At 46.7% G+C, this 26,452-nt stretch overlaps 2 protein-coding genes across 6 annotated transcripts in view; both read right to left on the bottom strand.

The window, feature by feature from the left end:
• Window positions 1–793, bottom strand: part of EVL (Enah/Vasp-like) — a 166,171-nt gene extending 165,378 nt beyond the window's left edge. The window contains exon 1 of the mRNA XM_068398707.1: window positions 739–793. Within this exon, the coding sequence (XP_068254808.1) occupies window positions 739–743 (5 nt within the window). The 5' untranslated portion in view covers window positions 744–793. The remainder of the gene's footprint in view (window positions 1–738) is intronic.
• Window positions 794–13,855: 13,062 nt separating this feature from the next.
• EML1 (EMAP like 1) overlaps window positions 13,856–26,452 on the bottom strand; it is a 137,377-nt gene continuing 124,780 nt past the window's right edge. For all 5 annotated transcript variants that reach the window (XM_068399835.1, XM_068399832.1, XM_068399833.1 and 2 more), the window contains 2 exons: window positions 15,686–15,816; window positions 13,856–15,411 (listed from right to left, as the gene is read on the bottom strand). In XM_068399835.1, coding sequence (XP_068255936.1) covers window positions 15,286–15,411; window positions 15,686–15,816 — 257 coding nt within the window. In that variant the 3' untranslated portion in view covers window positions 13,856–15,285. The remainder of the gene's footprint in view (window positions 15,412–15,685; window positions 15,817–26,452) is intronic.

Genomic DNA, 26,452 nt, shown 5'->3' with positions numbered 1-26,452 from the left:
CTGGGTTGCTCCGAGATACTGACAGCTCAAGTGAACTCTTGAATAAATGAGGAAAGGGACAGATTTGGAAGAGTATGAACCAAAACAAATAACGTCTTCCTTCCTTCCACCACGCACTTATCTGGCTGCAGGACGTCTGTGGTTTTTTTTTTTTTTGCTTTTCATATGCACAATAGACAAACTAACGTCGGGAAAACTACGAGTTGGAGCACTCGCTGCCTGACGAGAGAGAGTCTCCGAGAGATCAGGCACGACCTAAGCTGGATGCTCGGGAGAAATCACATCTCCCTCCTCCCAGGGGCTCCCTTCTCACGACCCCGCACACTGTCCTCCCCGCCCGAAGGGTTACTTCGTCCGAGGCCCGTCTCTCCGTCCCCTCGGGGCTGCGCGGCCCCGCAGCGATCAGCAGGATCCCCGGCTGTACATCGCAGCGCTATTTCCGAAGCGCTTACAGCCTTTTGTAACCGCCGAGATAATCTGTCATATGGATTTAGGCACTGACAGTCAAACATGCCAAAAATGTCACCACCCACTCGATTTATCCATCCGGTGAAGGACTAGGAAGCGCCGCATTGCTTAACCTCTCCACTTGCACAGGAAATCCCCCCCCCCGCCCCACGGCGTGACACCGTCGCGGAGGGAACCGCGGCCCCCCCCCCCACCCCCCGCAGGCAGGCTCGGCGGGGCGCCCCGCCCGCGGCGCTCGGCGCTGCGCATCCCCCGGCCGCCCGCACTCACCTCATCTTCCCGGCGGGGCGCGGCGGCGGCCGCCGGGACCGGGGCTGGGGCCGGGGCTGGGGCCGGGGGCGGGAGGCGGCAGCGGGGGGGGGCTCCGGCGGCGGCGCCGCCCCAGCGGCAGCGCCGGGCCCCGGGGCGCTAGCCGGGCAGCGCGGCGGCGGGCAGCCCCTCCGCCGGCCCGGCCATGTTGCCGGCTCCCGCCCGGCTGCGCTGCGCGTGTCTGTGTGTGTGGGCAGGACAAAGCGCCGCTGCCGGTACCGCCCGCCCCGCTCCGCTCCCACGCGCGGCGCGGCCGCACCGCCCCCCCGCGCCGTCCCGCCCCGCCCCGCGCAGCCTCCGCCGGGCGTGGCGGGGGGAGCCCGCCCGGCCCTGCCCGGTCTGCCCGCGCTGCTGACCGCGGGGGGAGCGCAGGTGGGGCGGAGCGGGGGCGTGGGGAGCGGCCACACACCGTGCGCGGCACCGAGCGGCGGCTCCGGGCTCCTCCGGGCTCCTCGGCCGGTGCGAGGGCCCGGGCAGCTGGGCGTGCCGCGCCCCCGAAGCGCTGCCGGCTGGAGCAGGGGCAGCGCCGCTGTCACAGACCTCACGTCTGCGAAGTGCTGTGGGGGTCCCGTACACCAGCGTCAGGAATCGGTGCTTTGGTGGATGGAAGCAAGGGCAGAAATCGTATTTCCAGTTAATATTGCAGGGAAGTTGTGTTCTCTGCTCCTTCACCCTTCCCACTTGCCCCACACGAGTTTCCCTGCGAGCTCTCCCATCCTGCTGTCAGCCGCGTCCATCCTCCGCACCCACCTTCCCCACTCACCCTGGGGTGCCCTGGCCTTCCTCACATCCCTGCTGCTTCTCCCCATTTAGCTCTCCTCCCCACTCCACAGCCCAGTCCCGTCCTCAGCTCTCTGCTCTTCTCCTTCCAGTCGCCTCCTGCCAGCTCTCTTGCACAGCCCAAACCGAACAGTGATGATCTCCACCCGTGAGAACAGCTTCTTTGCAGGTCCAGAGCCTGGAGCTTCCCCTGTCCCTTTCCATCTCTCTTCACCTCTTCCTATGCACCACCTACTAGACAAAGATTATATTGAAAGTGGTATCACTTGGATATCCTCAAGGGTCTGGCACGATGAGGGACAATGCGGTTGTTTCTCAGGTCTTTCACACGTAGGTCACTATAACTTCACTGGCACTTCTCAAGAGAGTAAAGGCTCTTTGAACTGAAAATTTGTGGGTCCATATCCCATAGGTCTCTCCCAGTTCTGCATCATCCAGTTTGGACACCAAAAAAAACCCCAACAACCCTGTAACCCCAGGTAATCCCACAGCAAGCAGTGGGTCTCCAGGCCGGCGGCATGTGTGTCACATTGTGTCTGAAACTGAAATGGGTGCTTAGCATGTTCCTGTCCCAATTAACACTGCTCCGATCACTCCCCGAGACCCACGTCCATCCGCATCACATGCTGTGACAGGCAAGGGAGCTGTAGCCCCTCTCCCTGCATGCAGAGGTGGTTTTAGGAAGGTGCAGGGAGTGCGGCTGGGGAAAGGTGGGCTGCGGGGCAGCACATACGGCTGGAAAGCTGTGTGAGGTCTCAGGGGAACGTGCCCATGGTGCAGAGCAAGCAGACTGTGGGACCGTGCTGGAGGCGATCAGGCATGGCACAGCCTGTGCAGGAGGCATTGAGCAAAGCACTGGAGGCCATTTTTAATATAAATGCTTTACATTTTCATTTCCATTTCTCTGAAAAGTTAAAGTTTCCACATAGTCAAGCCAATACAACACTTATTTTTACTGTAATAGTAGCCTATGACACTAGAATAAATGCTGCAAAAATCACGCCCATAGATTTGAAGCCCTAGAGACCTGTTTCACCATTGTCTTGTCAAGCCTTGCTGCTGCCTACTGCAGCTCCGTACCAAATCAAAATGTACTACAACAACTACAACAATAATATGACAGCAACAAAACCCGTGGTAGTCATAATGTGCATGCTTCTTATTCAAGGCCATGCTTGTTTCTTAGTAGCTAATGCATATCTGGTAATTGCTGTTTTCAATGATCATTAAGATGTTAAAAAAAATTCAGGACAGAGTTACAGAAGGGCCAGGGCGAGGGAAACCCCACCCCTTCTGTGCCTCATTAGCACAGAGCCTAGCTCGTGCCTTCCCTGTCTCATAGAAGGTCTATGCCATCCTCTTCCCCAGTCACCCCACCAATTAATCTACGCTCACTTCAGACAGAGAAGGTCTCTCCTAAAGAAGCAGCTCCCTCTATTATAAGGGGCCTCTTCGTTTGTTTGAAACCAAAGCTTATAGTTTAGAAGCAATTATCCTAAATTTCCTAGAAGGCACAGTATATGTTGTTTGTATAAAGAAACAACTGTGTCAGACCATAGATCTGATATGCAGTTTCCCCAAGTGACGGTGGCTTGGAGAAACTCATCCACATAATTTGTGATGGGGTTGCTGAAGGTAGCAAGCTTATGAAGAAATAATGAGCAAAAATAAAACCTATTTTCTTATTACTATCATCTGACTAAACCTTTAGAGTGTGGGTCACTGACCAGCGCATGCAACATATGGGAGACAGCATAAGGCAAGGAGGATGCTTATTAAACTAGAAAGTTTCGTGGCGATTGTACTAGAATTTAAAACATGACTAAAAGAGCAAATCTATATGTGAGTTCACTGATAACCTGTTTTTTTGAAATGTAATTTCCTTAAGGTAGGTTTATAACAGGCACAAATCAAATTGGCAAAGAAATGTATGTAAATCACACCGTGGTTAAGATATAAACCCAAAGAGTAAGCAAAAACATCTTCTGCAAAGCCTTTTATCTGGGCGTGGATGCTGCGCAGCATAAAGGGGCACTTGATATTGCAGAGAGAGTTGTGAGTCTTTACAAAGACCTGAAACTACAACCACCGCATGCCCCAGCACTGACACATCCAGCCCCCAGCAGCTGCCCAGAAGGGACTGCAGCCGGGCAGGGCACTGCGGTGGTTTCCACCATTTGCAGCTCTGTACCTGTGCTGCCTCCAGAGAAGAGGCACCATCCTTGGGCAAGTTGTAACATCTCACTGGCTATAAACTTATGCAATGTCTACCCTTGCAAAGCGTTGGGAGGCTTAATGCCCGTGAGGTGGTTTGAGAACTGATGCAGAAATGCAGAGTATGTGAAGTTACTGGTCAATTATATTGGCCATTTTATTTATTCTCATGTAAAGAAGCAAGAGAGAAAAGGAGAAGAAATTTTATGTACTGTTATGGATGCCAATCTTGCTGGCCACTAACGGCACAGAAACAGGAAAGCAGTGTTAAAAATCTTTGTTGTATCAGAATCCACGAGGCTTCTTCACCAACGTTCATGGGTTTAAGTGTCCACCAGGTCACTGTTTTGATTGAAAGACATGACTGAACCATGTAATAATTGTTTTGCTGGGACAAATCTTACACTATATTGCTATCAGAACTATACGTCTTCTAAGAGACTTAAAGCTGTTCGTTTGTATGAACACATACACAATCTCAGACTGTAGTCTTGATTCACCTGCTTTTTGCCCAGGGGGGGATCCTGACCCACAGGGTGCATCTCCATCCCGCTGGCCTCCCCACTCCCTCTCGCACCTCTGCAAATCCTCCTGCGCGGCCCAACAAAGAGCTGCACAAGAAAACTGTTGTCCCTAGGGTCACGTCTTTCCTGGCTGAGACCTCCTGCATGGCAAACACTGACAGACCTGCCCCCTCCAGGTCCTGCCCAGAGCCTTGCTCTGTTTGTCTCTTCAGAGATTTTGCATTAAGAGGAGGAGGAGGATGCCCTCCTTAAACAGTCTCACAGCCTGGGGCAACATCCTCTGTAAATATCCTCATATCAGGAGCTCAGGGTCATCCAGTTGTTTTTCTCAGTGAGTCAATGCCACATCCAGAGCTACAGGCCCACTGGTGTAGCTGATTTTTTTCCCACTGAATTTGTCCAGCTCAGAAAACTCTCAGGCTTTCCTGTGGACTTGTCCACAAAAACACCTAGTGCTTTTCAAGGAAAACAGGTGTCCACGATACCTTGTTTTACACACTTTTTTTGGAAGGCTTTTCCTAAGCATGGAGGATTTAGCCTTGTGAAAGCCACCCTTGAGAGGAATTCATTATACCAACTCACTATATTGTGTCCAGTAATACACATACGCATTTATTTCTAAAAAATTGTTCCTCAGATGGCAACGTGACTCATAACTTTGCCAAAGCTGAAGGTGGGTTCCAGTTGTACAATTTCACAGACACCTCACTGGGGCAGAGAGAACATGATTACCAAATTCAGGAGCAGTGAGATCCAAAGATTCCCAAAACTCAGAGGGTTTCGGTCCTGGATGTTTGGTTTTCACCCATCACCATACCCCTGTGGTTGGCCACTTCGACGTTCCTGGCGATCTTCGGCACAATTTAGCAAAGGTCTAGGTCCCATCTCTGGTTTGTTATGGCAGCCCAAAAGACATCCGAGGTGAGGCATTGGCAGTGAGGTAGCACACATCACCCACTGCCCACACGGGCAGCCAGCGTGGTCCACACTGCAGGGAGACCACGAGAAAGAAGCTGTAGCAGGGTTGCAACCAGCGAGTCCCAAAAACCTGGATTTCTTCAGCAACGCTTCATCCAGTCTTGGAGTGAGAAGAGGCTGGAACTACTTGAACTGAGGAACTACTGGAGAGAGTCTAGCAGAGGGCTACAAAGATGATCAGGGCACTGGAGCATCTCTCTTACGAAGAGAGGCTGAGGGAGCTGGGTCTGTTAGCCTGGAGAAGAGAAGACTGAGGGGGGATCTTATCAATACTTACAAATACCTTAGGCATGGGTTTCAAAAGCATGGGACCAGACTCTTCGGTGGTGCCCAGTGACAGGACAAGGGGCAACGGGCACAAACTGAAACATGGGAAGTTCCATCTCAATATGAGGAAAAACTTCTTTACTTTGAGGGTAAAACAGCACTGGCACAGGCTGCCCAGGGAGGGTGTGGAGTCTCCTTCTCTGGAGATATTCAAAACCCGCCTGAACACGACCCTGTGCTATGTGCTTTGGGTGAACTTGCTTTGGCAGGGGGTTGGACTAGATGATCTCTGATGCAAATGGTGGATGAGCCAACTAGGAGAGGAGCGCTGCTGGATCTGATCCTCACTAACAAGGAGGGTCTGGTTGAAGCGGTGAAGGTTGAGGGCAGCCTTGGTTGTAGTGACCATGAGATGGTAGAGTTCAGGATCTCATGTGGCAGGAACAGAATAGCTAGCAGAATCACAACCCTGGACTTCAGGAGGGCCAACTTTGGCCTTTTCAAGCAATTGCTAGGGGAAATCCCATGGGACAGGGTACTAGAAGGTAAGGGGGCCCAAGATAGTTGGTTAGCATTCAAGGACTGCTTCTTCCGAGCTCAAGATCAGAGCATCCCAACAAGTAGGAAGTCAAGGAAGGGTACCAGGAGACCTGCATGGTTAAACAGGGAACTTCTGGGCAAACTCAAGTGGAAGAAGAGGCTGTACAGATCGTGCAAGGAGGGGCTGGCCACTTGGGAGGAATATAAGTCTGTTGTCAGAGGATGTAGGGAGGCAACTAGGAAAGCTAAGGCCTCCTTGGAATTAAACCTTGCAAGAGAGGTCAAGGACAACAGAAAGGGCTTCTTCAAATACATTGCAGGTAAAGCCAACACTAGAGGCAATGTAGGCCCCCTGATGAATGAGGTGGGGGCCCTGGAGACAGAGGATAAAAAGAAGGTGGAGTTACTGAATGCCTTCTTTGCCTCTGTCTATACTGCTGGAGGCTGTCCTGAGGAGCCCCGGACCCCTGAGGCCCCAGAAGAAGTCAGGATAGAGGAGGAATCTGTCTTGGTTGATGAGGGCTGGGTCAGGGACCAATTAAGCAATCTGGACATCTATAAATCCATGGGCCCTGATGGGATGCACCCGCGGGTGCTGAGGGAGCTGGCGGAAGTCATTGCTAGGCCACTCTCCATCATCTTTGCTAAGTCGTGGGCAACGGGAGAGGTGCCTGAGGACTGGAGGAAAGCGAATGTCACTCCAGTCTTCAAAAAGGGCAAGAAGGAGGACCCGGGTAACTATAGACCGGTCAGCCTCACCTCCATCCCCGGAAAGGTGATGGAACAACTTGTCCTTGGTGCTGTCTCTAGGCACATCAAGGATAGGGGGATCATTAGGGGCACTCAGCATGGCTTCCCCTTGGTGAAGCCATGCTCAACCAACTTGAGAGCCTTTTATGAGGACGTAACCCGGTGAATAGATGATGGTAAAGCTGTGGATGTGGTCTATCTCGATTTCAGTAAAGCGTTTGACACGGTCTCCCACAGCATCCTCGCAGCTAAACTGAGGAAGTGTGGTCTGGATGATCGGGTAGTGAGGTGGATTGTGAACTGGCTGAAGGAAAGAAGCCAGAGAGTGGTGGTCAATGGGACTGAGTCCAGTTGGAGGCCTGTGTCTAGCGGAGTCCCTCAAGGGTCAGTACTGGGACCAGTACTATTCAATATATTCATTAATGACTTGGATGAGGGATTAGAGTGCGCTGTCAGCAAGTTCACTGATGACACAAAACTGGGAGGAGTGGCTGACACACCGGAAGGCTGCGCAGCCATTCAGAGAGACCTGGACAGGCTGGAGAGTTGGGTGGGGAGAAATTTAATGAAATATAACAAGGGCAAGTGTAGAGTCCTGCATCTGGGCAAGAATAACCCCATGTACCAGTACAAGTTGGGGGCACACCTGTTGGAGACCAGCGTAGGGGAAAGGGACCTGGGGGTCCTAGTGGACAACAGGATGACCATGAGCCAGCAATGTGCCCTTGTGGCCAAGAAGGCCAATGGCATCCTGGGGTGTATTAAAAGGGGTGTGGTTAGCAGGTCGAGAGAGGTTCTCCTCCCCCTCTACTCTGCCCTGGTGAGGCCGCATCTGGAATATTGTGTCCAGTTCTGGGCCCCTCAGTTCAAGAAGGACAGGGAACTGCTAGAGAGAGTCCAGCGCAGAGCCATGAAGATGATTAAGGGGGTGGAACATCTCCCTTATGAGGAGAGGCTGAGGGAGCTGGGTCTCTTTAGCTTGGAGAAGAGGAGACTGAGGGGTGACCTCATTAATGTTTATAAATATGTAAAGGGCAAGTGTCATGAGGATGGAGCCAGGCTCTTCTCAGTGACATCCCTTGACAGGACAAGGGGCAATGGGTGCAAGCTGGAACACAGGAGGTTCCACATAAATATGAGGAAAAACTTCTTTACGGTGAGGGTGACTGAACACTGGAACAGGCTGCCCAGAGAGGTTGTGGAGTCTCCTTCTCTGGAGACATTCAAAACCCGCCTGGACGCGTTCCTGTGTGATATGGTCTAGGCAATCCTGCTCCGGCAGGGGGATTGGACTAGATGATCTTTCGAGGTCCCTTCCAATCCCTAACATTCTGTGATTCTGTGATTCTGTGATATGAAGGGGGAGAGGTATAGGAAAAGGCAGAGAACAAGTAGGAAAAAGTACACCGTTGATATTCTTCAATTCTATGTTTTATTATACATCCTCAAGTGAAGATGGGAGCCAAGGAAAGGAAGGCTCAAAAGCACTCTCAGGACGGTGGTGGGGAATAGTCAGTAACTCCTCTCGGAAAGGGAGGAGCCCTCTGGCACTTCCATTTTTTGCGTTACTCCTCAGGAGAGCAGGGTTTACAATCGCTAGGAAGGCTGGAGCAGGAAGCTACACCCTTCCAGGCAGCCTGGAGGCTTTGCAGGCAGGCCCTGGGGGCCTGTTCTGGTCTTATCTGTTCAAGGCCATCAGTGATTTTCCTTAACAGCTTTTACATGCGACTTAAGGAAAAGACACCAGTAAATCACAGCACGCCAGTGCCCAGCGTGCAAAGCCAGACCAGTAAGGGTGTTTTCCCTTACCCACCCTCCTGCAGAGGTAACAGTGGTCCAGCCTCACTAGCAGCATCCCCAGAGATGCCTTTTCATACTAGGGCAAGGGCAGAAGGGCAGGAATGGGAAACATAAACCCACCTAACAATTCCAGTTTTCCTTTTAACAAATAGCTTTGGCTTCTTTGAAGAAATACTGCTTCAGCTTACAGTTTAGCCCCATCAGAGCATTTCCAAAGCATTTCCAATACAGCATATTCCACATCAGGGGATAATGTAGTGCCCTCAGAGGACAGCCTGTATCTTTGCTGTCTCTTGCAGAGAAGACTGTACTGAGCCAGGCAAGGAGCCGCTTCATTTTGTTTGTTTTATCATTATTAAAATCCCCTTGGTCCTGCTCTTGGAAGGTCAAGATTGTTTGGGCTTGAGCTTTTTAGGAAGAGGCCAGGCTTGTCATGACAGGGTAACGAAATCACTGGCGTTCTCACCCAAAACTAGTCCGGAAGATCTCAGCACAGAGGCGATGCTGTGCTTGTGAAGTCGGAGATACCTGGGACTCTCCAGGCTGCTAAACTGCGTGTGGCCAGATTTTCTGCTGAACAGGAGCCGTGCATACGGGAAATGCCAGAGGGCTTTTCACTTAAGCTGAGCCTCCTGTCAGCTTGCTCTCCAACTGTTCGAGCCGTAGACAGAGACTCTCAGAGCTCAGCTTCTGCTCTTTTTAGGCACTGTAAGGAGGCCAAAACACTTGAACCTCTGGCATAATAACCTCCCCCGTGGTTATATACTGATGTCATAAATTCAGAATTATGATGTCAATGAAAGCTGCTGAAAAGGAGAAGCTGGGCAGGAAGGAAGGAGCCCCAAAATGTTGGCATTTATCTTAATGAGAAACTGAATCCAGAATTAACAGCCAAGGCAATTGATTTTGTAGAGAGGCGTTCTCTTCAGGCTGCCTCAAGCAGACAGTTCCCTCTTCAGCACGTCTCTGCAGTGCGAGGGCAATGCAAGGTGATGACAAATTACAATAATCTAACATGGCTGCAGAACTCATCCAGCCTTTTTTAATTTTTGCTTTCTAACCATAATGACTGAACAGCCTGAAGGAGATTTCTTTAGCCTACAACCTGGAATCTAGAGCAAACTTAGCTCACGTAGCACTGATAGGCGGAATCCACAGAGCAGCTGAATTTGCTTGCCTCTGGCTACATGTTTATTCTAGGTAATTCCATGGGTCAGATTTTTAAAATCTTCATCTCTTAGAAGCTCCTGCTAAAAACCTGTTCACTTACACGGAGATGCAGAAAACACTTCAATTTTCTCATGGTTATAACTTCAGCACCTCCGACCACCCAAAGAGGCAGCATTTCAGATGCAGATATGTCCACTACGAATGAATGGAAATGTCTAAATTAATGTAGTTTGTAGATAGTCAAAAGATGGCAAAACCAAACCTGTGCTAAGTTGGGACTATGGAGCTGGTGGGGAGGAACCACTTTTCATGTATTCCAATACCTCAAGTGTTCATAAAAACACTGACATAATGCAAGGTCCAAAGAAGTGCCTGCAAAGTCTGGTGACACTAACAGCGTAGGGGCTCTGTCAAAAGGAGGTACCGTCTTACATTTCCACATTTAGCAGGAGACCAAGGGGAACCCACAACACTGTGAATCACCCTGATTGACAAAGGTCCCCCAAGTGGGTTTCACAGATGAGCCCGTCGGTACCACCACCGACAGAAATAAGGTCTGCCAGACTTAGACGGCAGCTTTGGCTGCACTGTCATCAATACCTCCGTGTAAATTATCACTTAGTCTCCTATAATTATTTAATGAATTCAGAGGCCAAAGTTGTTCCATTAAGAAAAATGAAATTGCCGCAGAACTGCACGACTAAGGAGAAATATAAATCTCTCCCAGCAAGAGCGTGAACCGCTAATGTACTCACTCACCCGGCAGCCAGCAGCCTCCGTCCAGGAGCAGACAGATGTGGGTGCCATTCTCTCCTTCCCCTCAGGAGTTGGTCCCTATCTCCCATGGTTTGGGCTAGGAGATGCTCTGGCTTGGGGCATCTCTTCTGCAGGGCAGCCCGCTGCAGCGAGAGCGGCACGGCAGCGATCAGACCGCTCCGGCGCGGCTATGAATCCCGGCCAGTGATGGAAAAAAAAGATTTCTGTTTAGGCTTCTTGTAAGTCTGTTCTTTTCACTAGTAATTAAAATGACATTTTTCCCTGCCATCTGTAGGATTTTAGAGGATGCAATCGAGTAATCTGTCACCAGCCCTAGTTCCAGGGACGGAGGGGAAAACACAACAAAAAGACCGCCTGCTTCTCTGAGCAGAACCTGAAGAAGGTCTGCTTGCCCTTGCAAGCTCTTATTGCACAAATAATTTTGAAGGGAAATAATATCTTCTACTATTAATTCTTTCAAAGAACAAATTTCACCCAAACATTTCACATAGGAAATAAGAACTTGTCTTAATTAAAATAACAAAAAAATCTGTTTTACAGAAATGATTTGCTTTGTGAGAGGACTTTTTTAATCATAGAATCACAGAATCATTTTGGTTGGAAAGGACCTTTAAGATCATCAAGTCCAACCATTAACCTAGCACTGCTAAGTCCAATCATTTGAAATGGTGGCATTTTTTTAATTCACTAGCATTGAAAAACTATTAATTTTAAATTTATTTTCTTTCTTCACTTTCTTTTTTACTTAATTTTTTTTTTTAATACAGTGACTGATTTTTGTAGAGCTCTTCTGTTGGAGATGGTTAATACCTGCCAGGTTTCAACAACCTGTCGAAACCAAGCGCTACCACAAATATCTATGTAATAATCATTTTTCAGATAGTAATTCAAATAATATGCATACAATTAAGCTGTAGGCTGTAGTTTTGATATAATACAAATATGAGTCCTTTAGGAGTACAATAAATCTATGAAAACAGGCAGGAGAGGTAAACAAAATCATGAAAAGCCTTTACTTGAAAGCGGGCGATGATCCTAAAATCCAGATTGAGCCTATGTTTGTTTTATAAGCATATAGAAGAGGGAGGAAGAAGTCTTTTGAAAGCATATGTATTGTTTTCTGAACAATTTAAGACTTAGAGAATAGACTATATCAACTTCAATAGCTCATCACTTTGAATATCCCGACACAGAAGTGTTACCTGGCTGTACATGCTCATCATTTTGGACAAATATGACAGTCGTACTGTTGTAGTGAGTGTAGGATCACAAAATCCCATAGAGCAACAAAGAAAAACATCCCTACTCTAAAAATATTTTAAAATCTAAGTATGTGCTATACATTACAGTGCCGCACACAGACAAGCGGAAGACAATGGAGAAACCACGAGGCAGTGTTGATCGCCTCCGTATGCTCATACGAGGGCAGGGAGGCAGGGGCTGAAAGCAGATGCAGTCACTGATACTGATGAGCGCAAGTCGAAGAAGAAGCGTGGATACAGATACAGTAAGAAACCAGGAACTCAGCCCCAAAACGATCCAAGAGGTAGATCAGGGCCACTGGTTTTATAAGCAGGCAAGGGCAGCAAAGTGTGCCAGTAAGGGCTAAGGTGGATGTGGTCCTGGAAGCTGAACTCACAGAAGAGCAATGCTGGAAACGAAGGGAAGAAAAGCAAGAAACAGGAATTGAAACTGAAGAAAGCTGGAAGGGAGGAGCTGAACGCTTGGTAGACAACAGCAATACACAAGAGACATGAAGAGATGAGCCTCTTCTTTGAGCAATGCTACACCTGCTGCAGCCAAGATCAGGGGGATGGAAGCCTGGCCATAGCTCCAGCCATGGATGTGAGAGGCAGCCTTACGCTACACAGAAGGGCAGGAAAAGACAAGTGCTGCAGACAGTATCAGGTGAAGGAATCAGGTGTAAGAGTCCCAGGTACTGCTGAGGGAATGAAATATGCAAAGTTCAGGAATGAACACTTTCTTTCTTTTCTTTTTTTCTTTTAAAGCAAAAAAGAGGGTGTTCCTGAGAAAATAAATAAATGCAAGAACTGAGGAACAAGGGTGGAAGTGGGGAGAGCTGAAAATTATATATAACAATGGTGAAATTTTGTAGAATTTCCTGGATAAAGAAACATGAATCACTTTAACAGTCGTTGAACGGTTATTTGGCCCAAGATGTTACTCACCATTTGCCAATTCAGCTAATAACGTTTATCAGCTTTTCATAGAGGAACAAAGACACATTTAACAGCAAAATTTAGAAACACAGGAGCAGCAGACAGGATGGGATTGGTGAAAGTCCCCTTTGATCAGTAACCCTAGGGATGAACTTGCAGGATTCCTCATCTATTTCTTGTAAGGGTTAATAGTTTAAAATGAAGAAGGAGATCACAAATACATTATTATATCCCATGACTAGCACCATGGGAGAAGGATGAAAAGGGAATGAGCCAACCCAGTTTGCAGCTCCTGTTTTCTCTGTTGCATGTAATGACAAATCACCTGCAATTTTGAAAGCAGAAAACCTGAAAGTGCCCCATCTGCAAAAGCAAAAAAATTTAATAAACAGAAGGTATCGTGGCATAATCAGCCAAGTATCCAGGCAAGATGAGAACCTGTCACTTGCATATTACGACCTCTTAGGATTGGATTAACCCTAGAAAGGGTAGGGATATTATGCCTTAGTTTCACACACTTCAAGCAGAGGGAGATTGACATTGCCATCAAAAGAAGTAGTTCCAGCGCCCCTTTGTCCATTTACTACTTCTCCACACTGCTCCTGCCTCTGTACAAGCTCAGTACAAGCATTCATACAGCTGCACAGCCGAAACAGATGAGGACACTGAGGAAAAGTTAAAGTGACCCCGAAACCCTGGCCTTCACAAATCTTGCCTGAGCACAAGTTCCTAACACAGAGGAATTGTCAGGAGCTCTTGCCATGAGCGTAGCCCTGTGCCGTGGGATGACACCCCTCCAGCAGGCGAGTGCTCAGAAATAAGCGATGTATAATAGGAGGCAGAACGAAGGCAGTTTGTAGGTGAAAGCATGCAGTGTGTCCTCCTTCCCTGGTGTTCATTAGGGAACACGTCCCCAGTGTCGTGCTCAAGCATGAAATTACATACTCCAAAATCTAGATTTTTATTCCCAAATATTTTCAAATGCGGCTCTAATCAAGAAATCACAAATGTGTGTCATTGAGTAAAAGCCTACCTCTTCTATAAGTATGTCACATTTAAACAAAGATATTTTACTAAACAGAAAGAATGCATTAAAAATTCACTTTAATACATGTTTATTGGTGTCCTGCACTTTCAGTGTAGGAGGTTGGAGATGTAATAAAAAAGACTCAAAATTTATTGATTCCATTTCATTTAAATCACTCTAAACAACCAGTGCTTTAGAGTCCAGAGAATTAATGTTTACTGTCCATTACAGCCAAAATTCTAATATCACCTTTTTCGAGTCCGCTTAGAACTCCTCTCTTTTAAAATTCTTCAGATACATTCCTCAAAGTAAACAATACATTTCAATCTGTGTCACAATCAACATTGATAAGGCCTTCTTAACCATTGTGTACCACCTCCACTATTACTTCATTGCAAAACACAATCTTATTTCATACTATAAATATCCATCCATGCACAAAACACAGGGGCCAGAAGTTACACATTAATATTTCATGAAGGCTTCCAAGACTTCCTTTACCCTCTGCAAGTTTATGGTACACTTAAAAAGATATCTTTAGACTTGGTCTACTTGGTCTTAAAATACAAATATACAATATCCATAAGCATAAAAAAGTAAAGCTAGATTGCCTTACCATTTGTTATGAACTGCTAAAATCTTATACATGTACAATATAGCATCATGCTGATTAATATACATATTAGTTAAATATATCAACCAATAATGGGGATGTAAGCCAAGCTTTTTTGTTTTGTTTTCAAAAAGAAATTGTTCATATACAAATAAAAAGATTTTTAATTTAAACTCATATGGAATACCTGAACCACACATTCATCTGTAAACCCTGCTGAGATATTCAGGTCAAACTGGGGCAATAACCTGCTGATTCACTTGAAAGGGAACACAGCTCCTCACGGGTGATACCCAAGGTGTGCTATTCCCAAGAGAATGCACATTTACCAGCATTCACATTTTCAGGTCTAGAACACTAATTTTTGCATCTTACACCTCGGTTTATACTTTTCATATCTATTCATCATCCTCTATCAGAAATAATTCGGTACCTCGACATTGTCATAGATTTTTCTAAGTAAGTAGATATACAGTACAAAGTGTAGATAGTGAAACAAATAAGCACATATATACAGTCTTTGAAAGGCATTTTTGTGACCATATTAGCCGTGTTTATAGAAGACATTTAAGATAGTCACATTCCGCTAATACCACTGTATTGCAAACTGTCAAGCCACATTTCTTATATTAAACTTGTACTGAATCGTATATTGTACAACAGAAAACGATCATTCTTATGGTGTGACACAATGAAAAAAAATCACTAGACTGAGTAAAGCAACCAGCACAGGGCTTAATTTTCCTGAGGTTTGTAAGAATTTTTAAACAAAAAAATCACAGTGACCAGGCTAAACTGCAAACATACTGTTAAGTTTTAAATATACAGTTTATACATAAGTTCTGTGCATGGTCGACTCAACTGTGTATGTTCACACTGATGTTTCCTTTAAATGACTCGCCACTGCATAATACTTGTATCTTTTCCGCCTGTGGAGATGAGATGGGTGTCTTCACAGAGAAAATCTACATTAGTTACATGACTACTATGTCCACCGTACACATGGCTTGGGGCCTAGAAAACACCACATTAGTGAGAATATAAACTGTCAGAAAAACATATTGTTATAACATTCATATGACAATGAAGCCAAGGCACCACATCATTCTCTTAAAGTATTTTAATATTAAATTAAATTTTAATTGTAGTCTCAATCAACCTTAAGTAAATCCCTTAGGCATAAACAAATTCCAAATTCTTCCTTTTTTTTTTTTTTTTTGTACATAGGAAAACAACATTTAATGCATTTGTGCAAGTTACAAGAGTAAATTTTTTGGAAATACCTTACCCTAAACTGTGAACATGGATATGAGAAGAGATGTACTTTGCCAAAATCATCCCCTGTTGATAGCAGTTTTCTCCCATGTGATCGACAGACAGCGTTGATATCTGTACCATCTGAACCTTCAGGCCATACACCTGAAACACAGAGGGACTAATTAAATGTTTTTATAATGGAAATAAAAGTGACAGCTTAAGTTTTTGTTAAAATATTAATAAAGGATCACTTGTTTTAAAAAAAGAAAAAAGATAACACTATAAAAATAACTGCAACTGAGTCAGTATGCATACTTCAGTACCAGCAAAAGACCACATCCTAATAGGAAATCAAGCACATAAACAAATACTTATTTCCTCTAGTCAGCAAAGTGCTTTTTACTCTGAAAAAAAGAATTCTGCTGAATTACTGTCATGTGTCTGAGCCTAAATTAATTTTCATATGGTTATGTAGACAAATAACAGTTAGTGCTTTTATTTTCCCTTCTGCTGATGTATGATCTAACATACTTTCTTCATACTACTGTAGCGTAAAAAAATACCTGTGTATGATTCAACGTACTTTCTTCATATTACTAAAGTGTAAAACCTATGAAACAAAGTATATAGTTTAAAATGTTATTTAGTAATTAACAGATCCCTCGAAAAGAAACTGAACCTACTATAAATTTTTGAAATGCTTTTGTCTTACTGTAAGTAATTCTCCTCCTTCCTCAGATACTCTGCTCCTTGATGTTCTTGCACAAGGTGGTGTCGTAAAATTAAACTGTAGGCTCATCAATGCAAGGAGCAAATCTATGCACCACATCTTTAAAGCCTCTGAATACTTGCCTGTAATAAATTGTAATCGTAATAAAATCCAACCAGTTATTGAAATTTCATTTGTTTGTATGCAGTACTGTGGGGTTTTTTAAATGATTTTTGTAATTCAGATTTTATCTAATCCTTAGTCAACATAAGTGATACCTAACTTTCAGACACCACCGACATAATCAGTTATAATGTGTGTTCATAGAATCATAGAATGTCCTGAGTTGGAAGCGACCCACAAGGATCATCGAGTCCAACTCCTGTCCCAGCACAGGACAGCCTCAGAATTCACACCCTGTGTCTGAGGACATTGTCCAAATGCTTCTTGAATGCTGTCATGGCTTGGTGCCATGACTGCTTCCCTGGGGAGCTGGTTCCAGTGCTCCACCACCCTCTGTGTGAAGAACCTTTTCCTAATATCCAACCTAAACCTCCCCTGGCATATCTTCCTGCCATTCCCTCGAGTTCTGTCACTGGTCGCCAGGGTGAAGAGGTCAGCACCTACTCCTCCACTTCCCCTTGTGACCACAATGAGGTCTCCCCTCAGTCTTCTCTTCTCCGAGCTGAACAGACCTAGTGACTTCAGCCGCTCCTCGCACGGCTTCCCCTCTAAACTCTTCACCATCTTTGTGGCTCTCTTCTGGACACTCTCTAGTATCTTCACATCCTTTTTATACTGTGGTGCCCAAAACCGCACACAGTACTCAAGGTGAGGCCGCACCAGTGCAGAGTAGAGTGGGACAATCACCTTCCTCAACTGGCTAGCAATACTATGCTTGATGCACCCCAGGACACAGTTGGCCCTCTTGGCTGCCAGGGCACACTGTTGGCTCATGTTCAACTTGCCGTAGACCAGAACCCCCAGATCCCTTTCCGCAGGACTGTTCTCCAGCCTCTCGTTCCCCAGTCTGTATGTACATCCAGGGTTGCCATGTTCCAGGTGCAAAATCTGGCACTTTCCCTTGTTAAACCTCATGCGGTTGGTGCTCGCCCACCTTTCTAATTTATCTAGGTCTCTCTGCAGGGCCTCTCAGCCCTCAGGAGTGTAAAAGCTCCTCCCAATTTTGTGTCATCAGCGAACTTGTATAGTAGTCCTTCAAGTCCTGCATCCAAATCATTAATGAAGATATTGAAGAGCACTGGCCCCAAGATGGACCCCTGAGGAACCCCAGGTCGCCAGCCCGATGTAACCCCATTTACTATAACTCTTTGAGCCCTATCCATCAGAAAATTGTTCACCCATTGCATTATGTGTTTATCCAGCTTATTTATCTTATTTATTTATTAGCTTGTTTATCCAGTGTTCTGCCATTATGATTTGGCAAAAAAACCCCTCCTTGTCTTGGCGTTATAATTTTCAATGACTGTCTCTATGTATGTCCCACACCCTCTGCAGTGTCTCCTTGAAGTTCTACCACTTGAGCACATGCTCCTCCTTCATTGTTATTACAGGTCAGGATGAGACAGTTGCTACTCCCGCTGCTTGCCCTCCCATCTCCTGGAAGGATGCCTGTGCCTGCGCACAGGGCAGGCACACTCCAGCTTCCCTTCTCTGGGCTGCTGCTAACCCCGAAGTGGGCATCTGCCCTGCACCATGGAAACAGCTAGCCTTCGATCCCCGTGGAATTCTTCCCAAATACAGTCTTTGTATCATTGCACAGCAATTTAAAAGCACTACGAGGAAGTGATTCCATGTCTTTATAAGGAGTTATGAATTGTTGTAAATAAAATGAAACACAAAGTACTCGTTTGTGGACTGCCCCTAACTCCTGATGTGTGTGGAAACACCTCTTTGCTAGATCAGGGACAGTAAAATCATAGAATCATAGAACGGTTTGGGTTGGAAGGGACCTTAAAGATCATCTAGTTCCAACCCACCTGCCATGGCAGGGACACCTTTCCGCTAGTCCAGGTTGCTCAAAGCCCCATCCAACCTGGCCTTAAACACTGCCAGGGAGGGGGCAGCCACAACTTCTCTGGGCAACCTGTTCCAGTGTCTCACCACCCTCACAGGAAAGAATTTCTTCCTAATATGTAATCTAAATCTACCCTCTTTCAGTTTAAAACCATTCCCCCTCATCCTGTCACTACTTGTCCTTGTAAAAAGCCCCTCTCCCACTTTCCTGCAGGCCCTCTTCAGGTACTGGAAGGCTGCTATGAGGTCTCCCCGGAGCCTTCTCTTCTCCAGGCTGAAGAGAAAAAAAAGGCTTAAAGAAAAGGAAGGTGCAAAGAAGATACATGGTAATTGCTACCCATGGAATTATAAACATGTAGAATGAAGAGACACAGAAAAGCTGTTTTAAATAACTGCTTTGACAAAAAGGAGGCTATATGAACATCAAATGCTAGCTGAGAAGAGGCAGGAGTCTTCTCAAGAGGTCACTATGACAAGCTGGAAATAACCCCTAAAGGAAATGGTTTAAGAAACAAGATTGCCATTTTGAAATGGGGAAAGGATCACATCAGGTTTTTTCTTTGAGACTATGTGCTCTTTCAAAATTTATTCCAGTGCTTCACTGTCAGTTTTTCCAAATACGTAAACTGAATCCCCTTTGCTGAAAAATTAGTCCATTTTTTTCCCCATTCTCTGCAGACATGGAAAGAGATCATTTCCTTTCTCTCATTTGAAGATTGATGCCATGCTTTTTTTCTCTTCCTCTTCTCTAAAATTCATTCATTACATCTCTTCTCCCAGAACAATACTTAGATGGATAATCTTGCTAGTCAGCACATTATCTCCTGGTCCAACGTGCAAAAACCAGAAGCAGCTATTCCAGCTGTGACTGAAGCAGATACTGATAAATGGACAATTACTTCACATTTTGCATGGCATCCTTTTCATTCTACATCCCACTAACGCATCTGCCTTTCCTACAACTGTGTAATGCTGTTGATTCACGTTCAGTTTGCATGCAAGTGTAATCTGATCTTCCTGTGCAGATCTGCTCTCTTGCCTGCTCTCCTCCATTCTGTGTTTGTAAAACTGGGTTCTGCTGTTCAAGTGTGTCTCCTCCCATTTGTCTCTACTGAATTGCCTCCATTTTTCACATCATTCCTCTGTTTCTCAAGACAACTTGCTCATCCTGCAGCTTCATGCCACCTACAAATTATACACACTGTTTTATCATCCATGCTATTGATAAATATATTCAAACAAACGTAATGTTCCATGTACAGTCTTCTAGTCAGTTTTGAACCCAACCAGTCCAAGCTCTGCTTTGCTTGCAATGCTGTCAAGCTTTGCACAGCATCTTAGATTTCTTCTGTTCCTGACCTTCACCTTGAATACAAATTTTTCCAAAACTGGGCATGTGATATGAACTGATGCCTTGGTTGTGTTTCCAGCAGCACGTGTCTCTTGCAAGAGCATACAGATCAGTGTCTTTAGTCCTCCACATTTACATGTGCTTGTATCACTAAACTATCCTCCCTTGAACACACTTCTTTACACGCTGTTGATTTTCGGTTGAATCATCTCTAAACATTTCCAGGCTGACTAATCTGTTCCCATGCTTGAAGACAGTTGTTCAACAGACCAATGTTCATTTCCCCCCCCTGCATTGGTTATGTTGATCTGCAAGTGCTATGCATACTATTTGTGGTTTTTATGTGGTTCTACTAGAGTGAGAAAATATCCCAAGTTTCAGTCTGCCAGTAGCTACTGAAAAATCAGTATACTAGAAGCCTCACGTCTTTGATGATGTGATTACTTCTTCTATGTCCAGTGGGGCAATCCCAGCAAGTATTTGAAAGCTGTTCATACTGGCTGCTCTGAGGCCCCAAAGTACTGAATGGTAGAGTGACTTCTAACATTACTGGACTGATTTCCAGTTTATAAGCTTCTTCAATTTATTATTCTAGCCACTAACTTCGCACTTTATCACAGAATCACAGAATCACAGAATGTTAGGGATTGGAAGGGACCTCGAAAGATCATCTAGTCCAATCCCCCTGCCGGAGCAGGATTCCCTAGACCATATCACACAGGAACGCGTCCAGGCGGGTTTTGAATGTCTCCAGAGAAGGAGACTCCACAACCTCTCTGGGCAGCCTGTTCCAGTGTTCAGTCACCCTCACCGTAAAGAAGTTTTTCCTCATATTTATGTGGAACCTCCTGTGTTCCGGCTTGCACCCATTGCCCCTTGTCCTGTCAAGGGATGTCACTGAGAAGAGCCTGGCTCCATCTTCATGACACTTGCCCTTTACATATTTATAAACATTAATGAGGTCACCCCTCAGTCTCCTCTTCTCCAGGCTAAAGAGACCCAGCTCCCTCAGCCTCTCCTCATAAGGGAGATGTTCCACTCCCTTAATCATCTTCGTGGCTCTGCGCTGGACTCTCTCTATCCTCTCCATATGGGCTCTGAAGGCAAATGTATGATTTCGCAGATATTGCATTCATTCTTCTCCATTTTTGCAGTACTTTGCCTGTTCTCTGTGACGTCCTGCAAATAAGTACTAATGATCTTGAGATTATGCCAACCAGTTGTTTTTACTGGTTCATCACACTCAGATACTTTGAAAATATCTGACTTCTAACTACTTTCCAATCTACGCCTTCCCTATTGGAAGCAGAGGTCTTATCCTTTCATTACTGGTACTAACTGAGTTAGCCATCAGATTGTAGTAAGTCTTCTAATAAAGACATATTAAAAACCAAAAAAAAAAGCATTGGGTTTTTAACATTTAAGCCTTAGCAGTGTCATCTCTCCTCTCTGCATAGCAGACCAGTATTGGTGTTGGCCCTTCTGTTATTTCTGTACTTGTCACAAGTATGCATTTATGTTTAGGCTTTGTTTATGTGTCTCCTTGGTCCTCCAACAGCTTCTATTTTCTGCATTCCTCTTCCTTGTAGGAAAGGTCAACAACAGTTTAACAGAATTTGTGTCTTGCTGCCGTTCCTGTCTTTCCTCTGGGCTGGCAGAGCTTGTGCACTTCATACCATCTAAGGAACTACCACATCTCGCCTTTTCTCCAACATCAGATTTTCCCTAACAGGGCTTTGAATTTTTGCAGTTTGCCTCCCTGAAGTCCATGATTTTTATTTCATTGCTCTTTTTCCTTCCTATACTAAGGATCAAACCTCCCTAATTCCACAGTCATTCCTACACAAGATGCATTCACATTCTCAGTAAGTTCTTTCCAACTCCCCAGAATCAAATCTGGAAGAAACTCCCCTCTAGGTGCTTATCTATTTCCTGTACCACAAGAATTTTGAGAACTTGCTGGTTAACCACTGTATGGTAATTCCTTTCCCAAAAGACACTGGAATAGTTAAAATCTCACATCCTCAACAATTCCTGTGAAGTGACTGATTCTGCTAGCTATTAAAAAAATTCCATTCATTTGATCTTTCTGGAAGGATGGGCAACAGTATAACCCTGCCACCATTAATATTCTTCTTTTCTTCTATAATTAATATGCGTTATCTTTGTAAGTTCCCAGTCTGAACCTAACTGGATAGCTATGAATCCTCAGTATATATGGCACCATGTTCTCTCCTTGAGCATGGCATATCCTGAGTAACTTATATCCTTTTACTTTAAAATTCCATTAATTTGATCAACATCCTCACAATCTCTATGACATTACTAAAATGATAATTGTGATAATTATTAAAACTAGCAGCTACTTTTATTTATTCCTCATCCTTGTTGCTTTAGCTTACAATAAACCAGTTTAGCATGGAGGACTGTAAGTATAAAAATGTAGACGCAGTTTCCACAAGTTCCCCATTCGCCCAGTTAGACCATGCTCCCCCTGACCCCGGACCCGGAGGTTCCTGGCAACGAATCAGGAGAGGAGGGGGCATAGCCGGAGGCACCGCGGAGGCACCGCGGAGGCACCGCGGGCGATTTAAACGATTTAAACGCTCCACCCCCTGTTATCGGGTGATAAAAAGTCTCCTGGAGGGCAGGGACTAGTCCCTGGCCAGAAGGGAGTGGGAGACTCAGCAGTGCCTGTGTGAGTCAGCAGTGACTGGGTGTGTCCCAGGGCAGGAGAGGCTCCTCCAGGGCAGGAGAGGCTGCAGTCGTTTGCAGCTCGTTGCGGAGGGCGCTGACTCCCTCCCAGTGCACAAGGCGAGGAAGGTGACAAGGAGCTGTGAACCAGGGGTGTCACCAGCAGGTATTTCCCAGTTCAGTGGAAGAACAATGGTATCTACCCGGTGGAAGAAGACCAAAATGGATGTGGGAACCCAGACAGAGCTCCCACGGAAGGAGGTGATGATGCAGGTTGCGGGCTGCAGGGAATGCTACACTGTCTCTGTGGTGTCAGGGGGCTGTGTGCGCTGTGAGCAAGTAGATGATCTGCTCGGCCGAGCGGCACAGCTGCAAAGCCAGGTTGAAAGGCTTCAAGCCGAAGTAGAAAGGCTTAGGAGCATTCGGGAGGCTGAAATGGAGATAGACTGGTGGAGCCAGGCTCTGCCCTCCCTGCAACAAAAATGGGAGCACCTGCCGGAGAGCTCCCAGGATCGAGGGACCCCTGTACTCTGCCCCTCTCAGGTGGAAAACGATAACCTAGAGGAGAGGAGTGAGTGGAGGCAAGTCTATGGCCATGGCAAAAGGCGAGTGCCCTCCTTGCCTATCTTGCCTCCACAGGTGCCTCTGAGCAATAGATATGAAGCCCTAATGGAATACAGCCGGTCCAATGGGGATGTGGTGGAGAGGCAACCTATATCAGAGGTCCCACCACAGTCAGAAAAACCTGACGGGCATATAGCTACCTCCTCCACAAGGAAGAAGAGAAGAGTTTTAGTGGTTGGAGACTCCTTCCTAAAGGGATCTGAGGGCCCAATATGCAGAGCTGACCCCCATCACAGGGAGGTCTGCAGCCTGCCTGGAGCCCGAATCAGGGATATCACCAGGCAACTCCCCAACTTGGTGAAGGCCACAGACTACTACGCCCTGCTGATCTTCCAGACAGGTGGGGAAGAAGCTGCATCCCGTAGTCTGAAGGGGATGAAGAAAGACTACAAGGCCCTAGGACGGTTGGTGAAAGAGTCTGGGGCACAAGTTGTTTTCTCCTCCCTCCTTCCATTTTCAGGTGATGACGTGGGATCGAATAGTAGGATTCTCTCTATTAATGCCTGGCTACGAGGCTGGTGCTACAGGCAGGGCTTTGGGTTCTTTGATAATGGCTGGTTTTATAAGACAACAGGCGTGACAGTGATACATGGGAAAGGTTTATGTCGTAGGGGAAAAGGGTTCTGGGACAGGAATTAGCAGGGCTCATTCGGAGAGCTTTAAACTAGATTCGAAGGGGGATGGGGTAGTAGCTGGGCTTGCAACACTGGGGCAACGCTCTAGTGTTGAGGTAGACCAGGAGGCCTCCCATCCCCCTGGGGTGAAATCGGTGTGCTCAGCTCGCTCCCTGAAATGCCTGTACACCAATGCACGCAGCATGGGGAATAAACAGGAGGAGTTGGAAATCCGTGTTCGGTCGGGGGGCTATGATCTAGTGGCAATTACAGAGACTTGGTGGGACGCCTCGCATGACTGGAAGGTGGTCATGGATGGCTATGTCCTGTTCAGGAAAGACAGGCCAGTAAGGAGAGGTGGTGGAGTTGCTCTTTATGTGAGTGAGCAGCTAGAATGTATTGAGTTCTGTCCAGGGGCGGATCAGGAGCGAGTTGGGAGTTTGTGGGTGCGAATTAAGGGGCAGGCTGGCAGGGGTGATACTGTTGTGGGTGTCTATTACAGGCCACCGGATCAGGATGAGGAGGGTGATGAGGCCTTCTACAGGCAGCTGAGAGCAGTGTCTCAATTACAGGGCCTGGTTGTCATGGGGGATTTCAACTACCCTGATATTTGCTGGGAGGCCTACTCAGCCAGCCATCCCCAGTCCAGGAGGTTCCTCCAGTGCATTGATGATAACTTTCTGATGCAAATGGTGGATGAGCCAACTAGGAGAGGAGCGCTGCTGGATCTTATCCTCACTAACAAGGAGGGTCTGGTTGAAGCGGTGAAGGTTGAGGGCAGCCTTGGTTGTAGCGACCATGAGATGGTAGAGTTCAGGATCTCATGTGGCAGGAACAGAATAGCTAGCAGAATCACAACCCTGGACTTCAGGAGGGCCAACTTTGGCCTTTTCAAGCAATTGCTAGGGGAAATCCCATGGGACAGGGTACTAGAAGGTAAGGGGGCCCAAGATAGTTGGTTAGCATTCAAGGACTGCTTCTTCCGAGCTCAAGATCAGAGCATCCCAACAGGTAGGAAGTCAAGGAAGGGTACCAGGAGACCTGCATGGTTAAACAGGGAACTGCTGGGCAAACTCAAGTGGAAGAAGAGGGTGTACAGATCGTGGAAGGAGGGGCTGGCCACTTGGGAGGAATATAAGTCTGTTGTCAGAGGATGTAGGGAGGCAACTAGGAAAGCTAAGGCCTCCTTGGAATTAAACCTTGCAAGAGAGGTCAAGGACAACAGAAAGGGCTTCCTCAAATACATTGCAGGTAAAGCCAACACTAGAGGCAATGTAGGCCCCCTGATGAATGAGGTGGGGGCCCTGGAGACAGAGGATAAAAAGAAGGTGGAGTTACTGAATGCCTTCTTTGCCTCTGTCTATACTGTTGGAGGCTGTCCTGAGGAGCCCCGGACCCCTGAGGCCTCAGAAGAAGTCAGGATAGAGGAGGAATCTGTCTTGGTTGATGAGGGCTGGGTCAGGGACCAATTAAGCAACTTGGACGTCCATAAATCCATAGGCCCTGATGGGATGCACCCGCGGGTGCTGAGGGAGCTGGCGGAAGTCATTGCTAGGCCACTCTCCATCATCTTTGCTAAGTCGTGGGCAACGGGAGAGGTGTCTGAGGACTGGAGGAAAGCGAATGTCACTCCAGTCTTCAAAAAGGGCAAGAAGGAGGACCCGGGTAACTATAGACAGGTCAGCCTCACCTCCATCCCCGGAAAGGTGATGGAGCAACTTGTTCTTGGTGCTGTCTCTAGGCACATCAAGGATAGGGGGATCATTAGGGGCACTCAGCATGGCTTCACCAACGGGAAGTCATGCTCAACCAACTTGATAGCCTTTTATGAGGATGTTACCCGGTGGATAGATGATGGTAAAGCTGTGGATGTGGTCTATCTCGATTTCAGTAAAGCGTTTGACACGGTCTCCCACAGCATCCTCGCAGCTAAACTGGGGAAGTGTGGTCTGGATGATCGGGTAGTGAAGTGGATTGTGAACTGGCTGAAGGAAAGAAGCCAGAGAGTGGTGGTCAATGGGACTGAGTCCAGTTGGAGGTCTGTGTCTAGCGGAGTCCCGCAAGGGTCGGTACTGGGACCAGTACTATTCAATATATTCATTAATGACTTGGATGAGGGATTAGAGTGCACTGTCAGCAAGTTCGCTGATGACACAAAACTGGGAGGAGTGGCTGACGCACCGGAAGGCTGCGCAGCCATTCAGAGGGACCTGGACAGGCTGGAGAGTTGGGCGGGGAGAAATTTAATGAAATATAACAAGGGCAAGTGTAGAGTCCTGCATCTGGGCAAGAACAAGCCCATGTACCAGTACAAGTTGGGGGCAGAGCTGTTGGAGAGCAGCGTAGGGGAAAGGGACCTGGTGGTCCTAGTGGACAGCAGGATGACCATGAGCCAGCAGTGTGCCCTTGTGGCCAAGAAGGCCAATGGCATCCTGGGGTGTATTAGAAGGGGTGTGGTCAGCAGGTCAAGAGAGCTTCTCCTCCCCCTCTACTCTGCCCTCGTGAGGCCGCATCTGTAGTATTGTGTCCAGTTCTGGGCCCCTCAGTTCAAGAACGGCAGGGAACTGCTAGAGAGAGTCCAGCGCAGAGCCACGAAGATGATTAAGGGAGTGGAACATCTCCCTTATGAGGAGAGGCTGAGGGAGCTGGGTCTCTTTAGCTTGGAGAAGAGGAGACTGAGGGGTGACCTCATCAATGTTTATAAATATGTAAAGGGCAAGTGTCAAGAGGATGGAGCCAGGCTCTTCTCAGTGACATCCCTTGACAGGA

This window comes from Nyctibius grandis, chromosome 4, assembly GCF_013368605.1.
Source record: "Nyctibius grandis isolate bNycGra1 chromosome 4, bNycGra1.pri, whole genome shotgun sequence".
NCBI lineage: Eukaryota > Metazoa > Chordata > Aves > Nyctibiiformes > Nyctibiidae > Nyctibius > Nyctibius grandis.
Note: the sequence above shows the minus strand (reverse complement) of the source record. Positions and strands in the feature narration are given on the sequence as shown.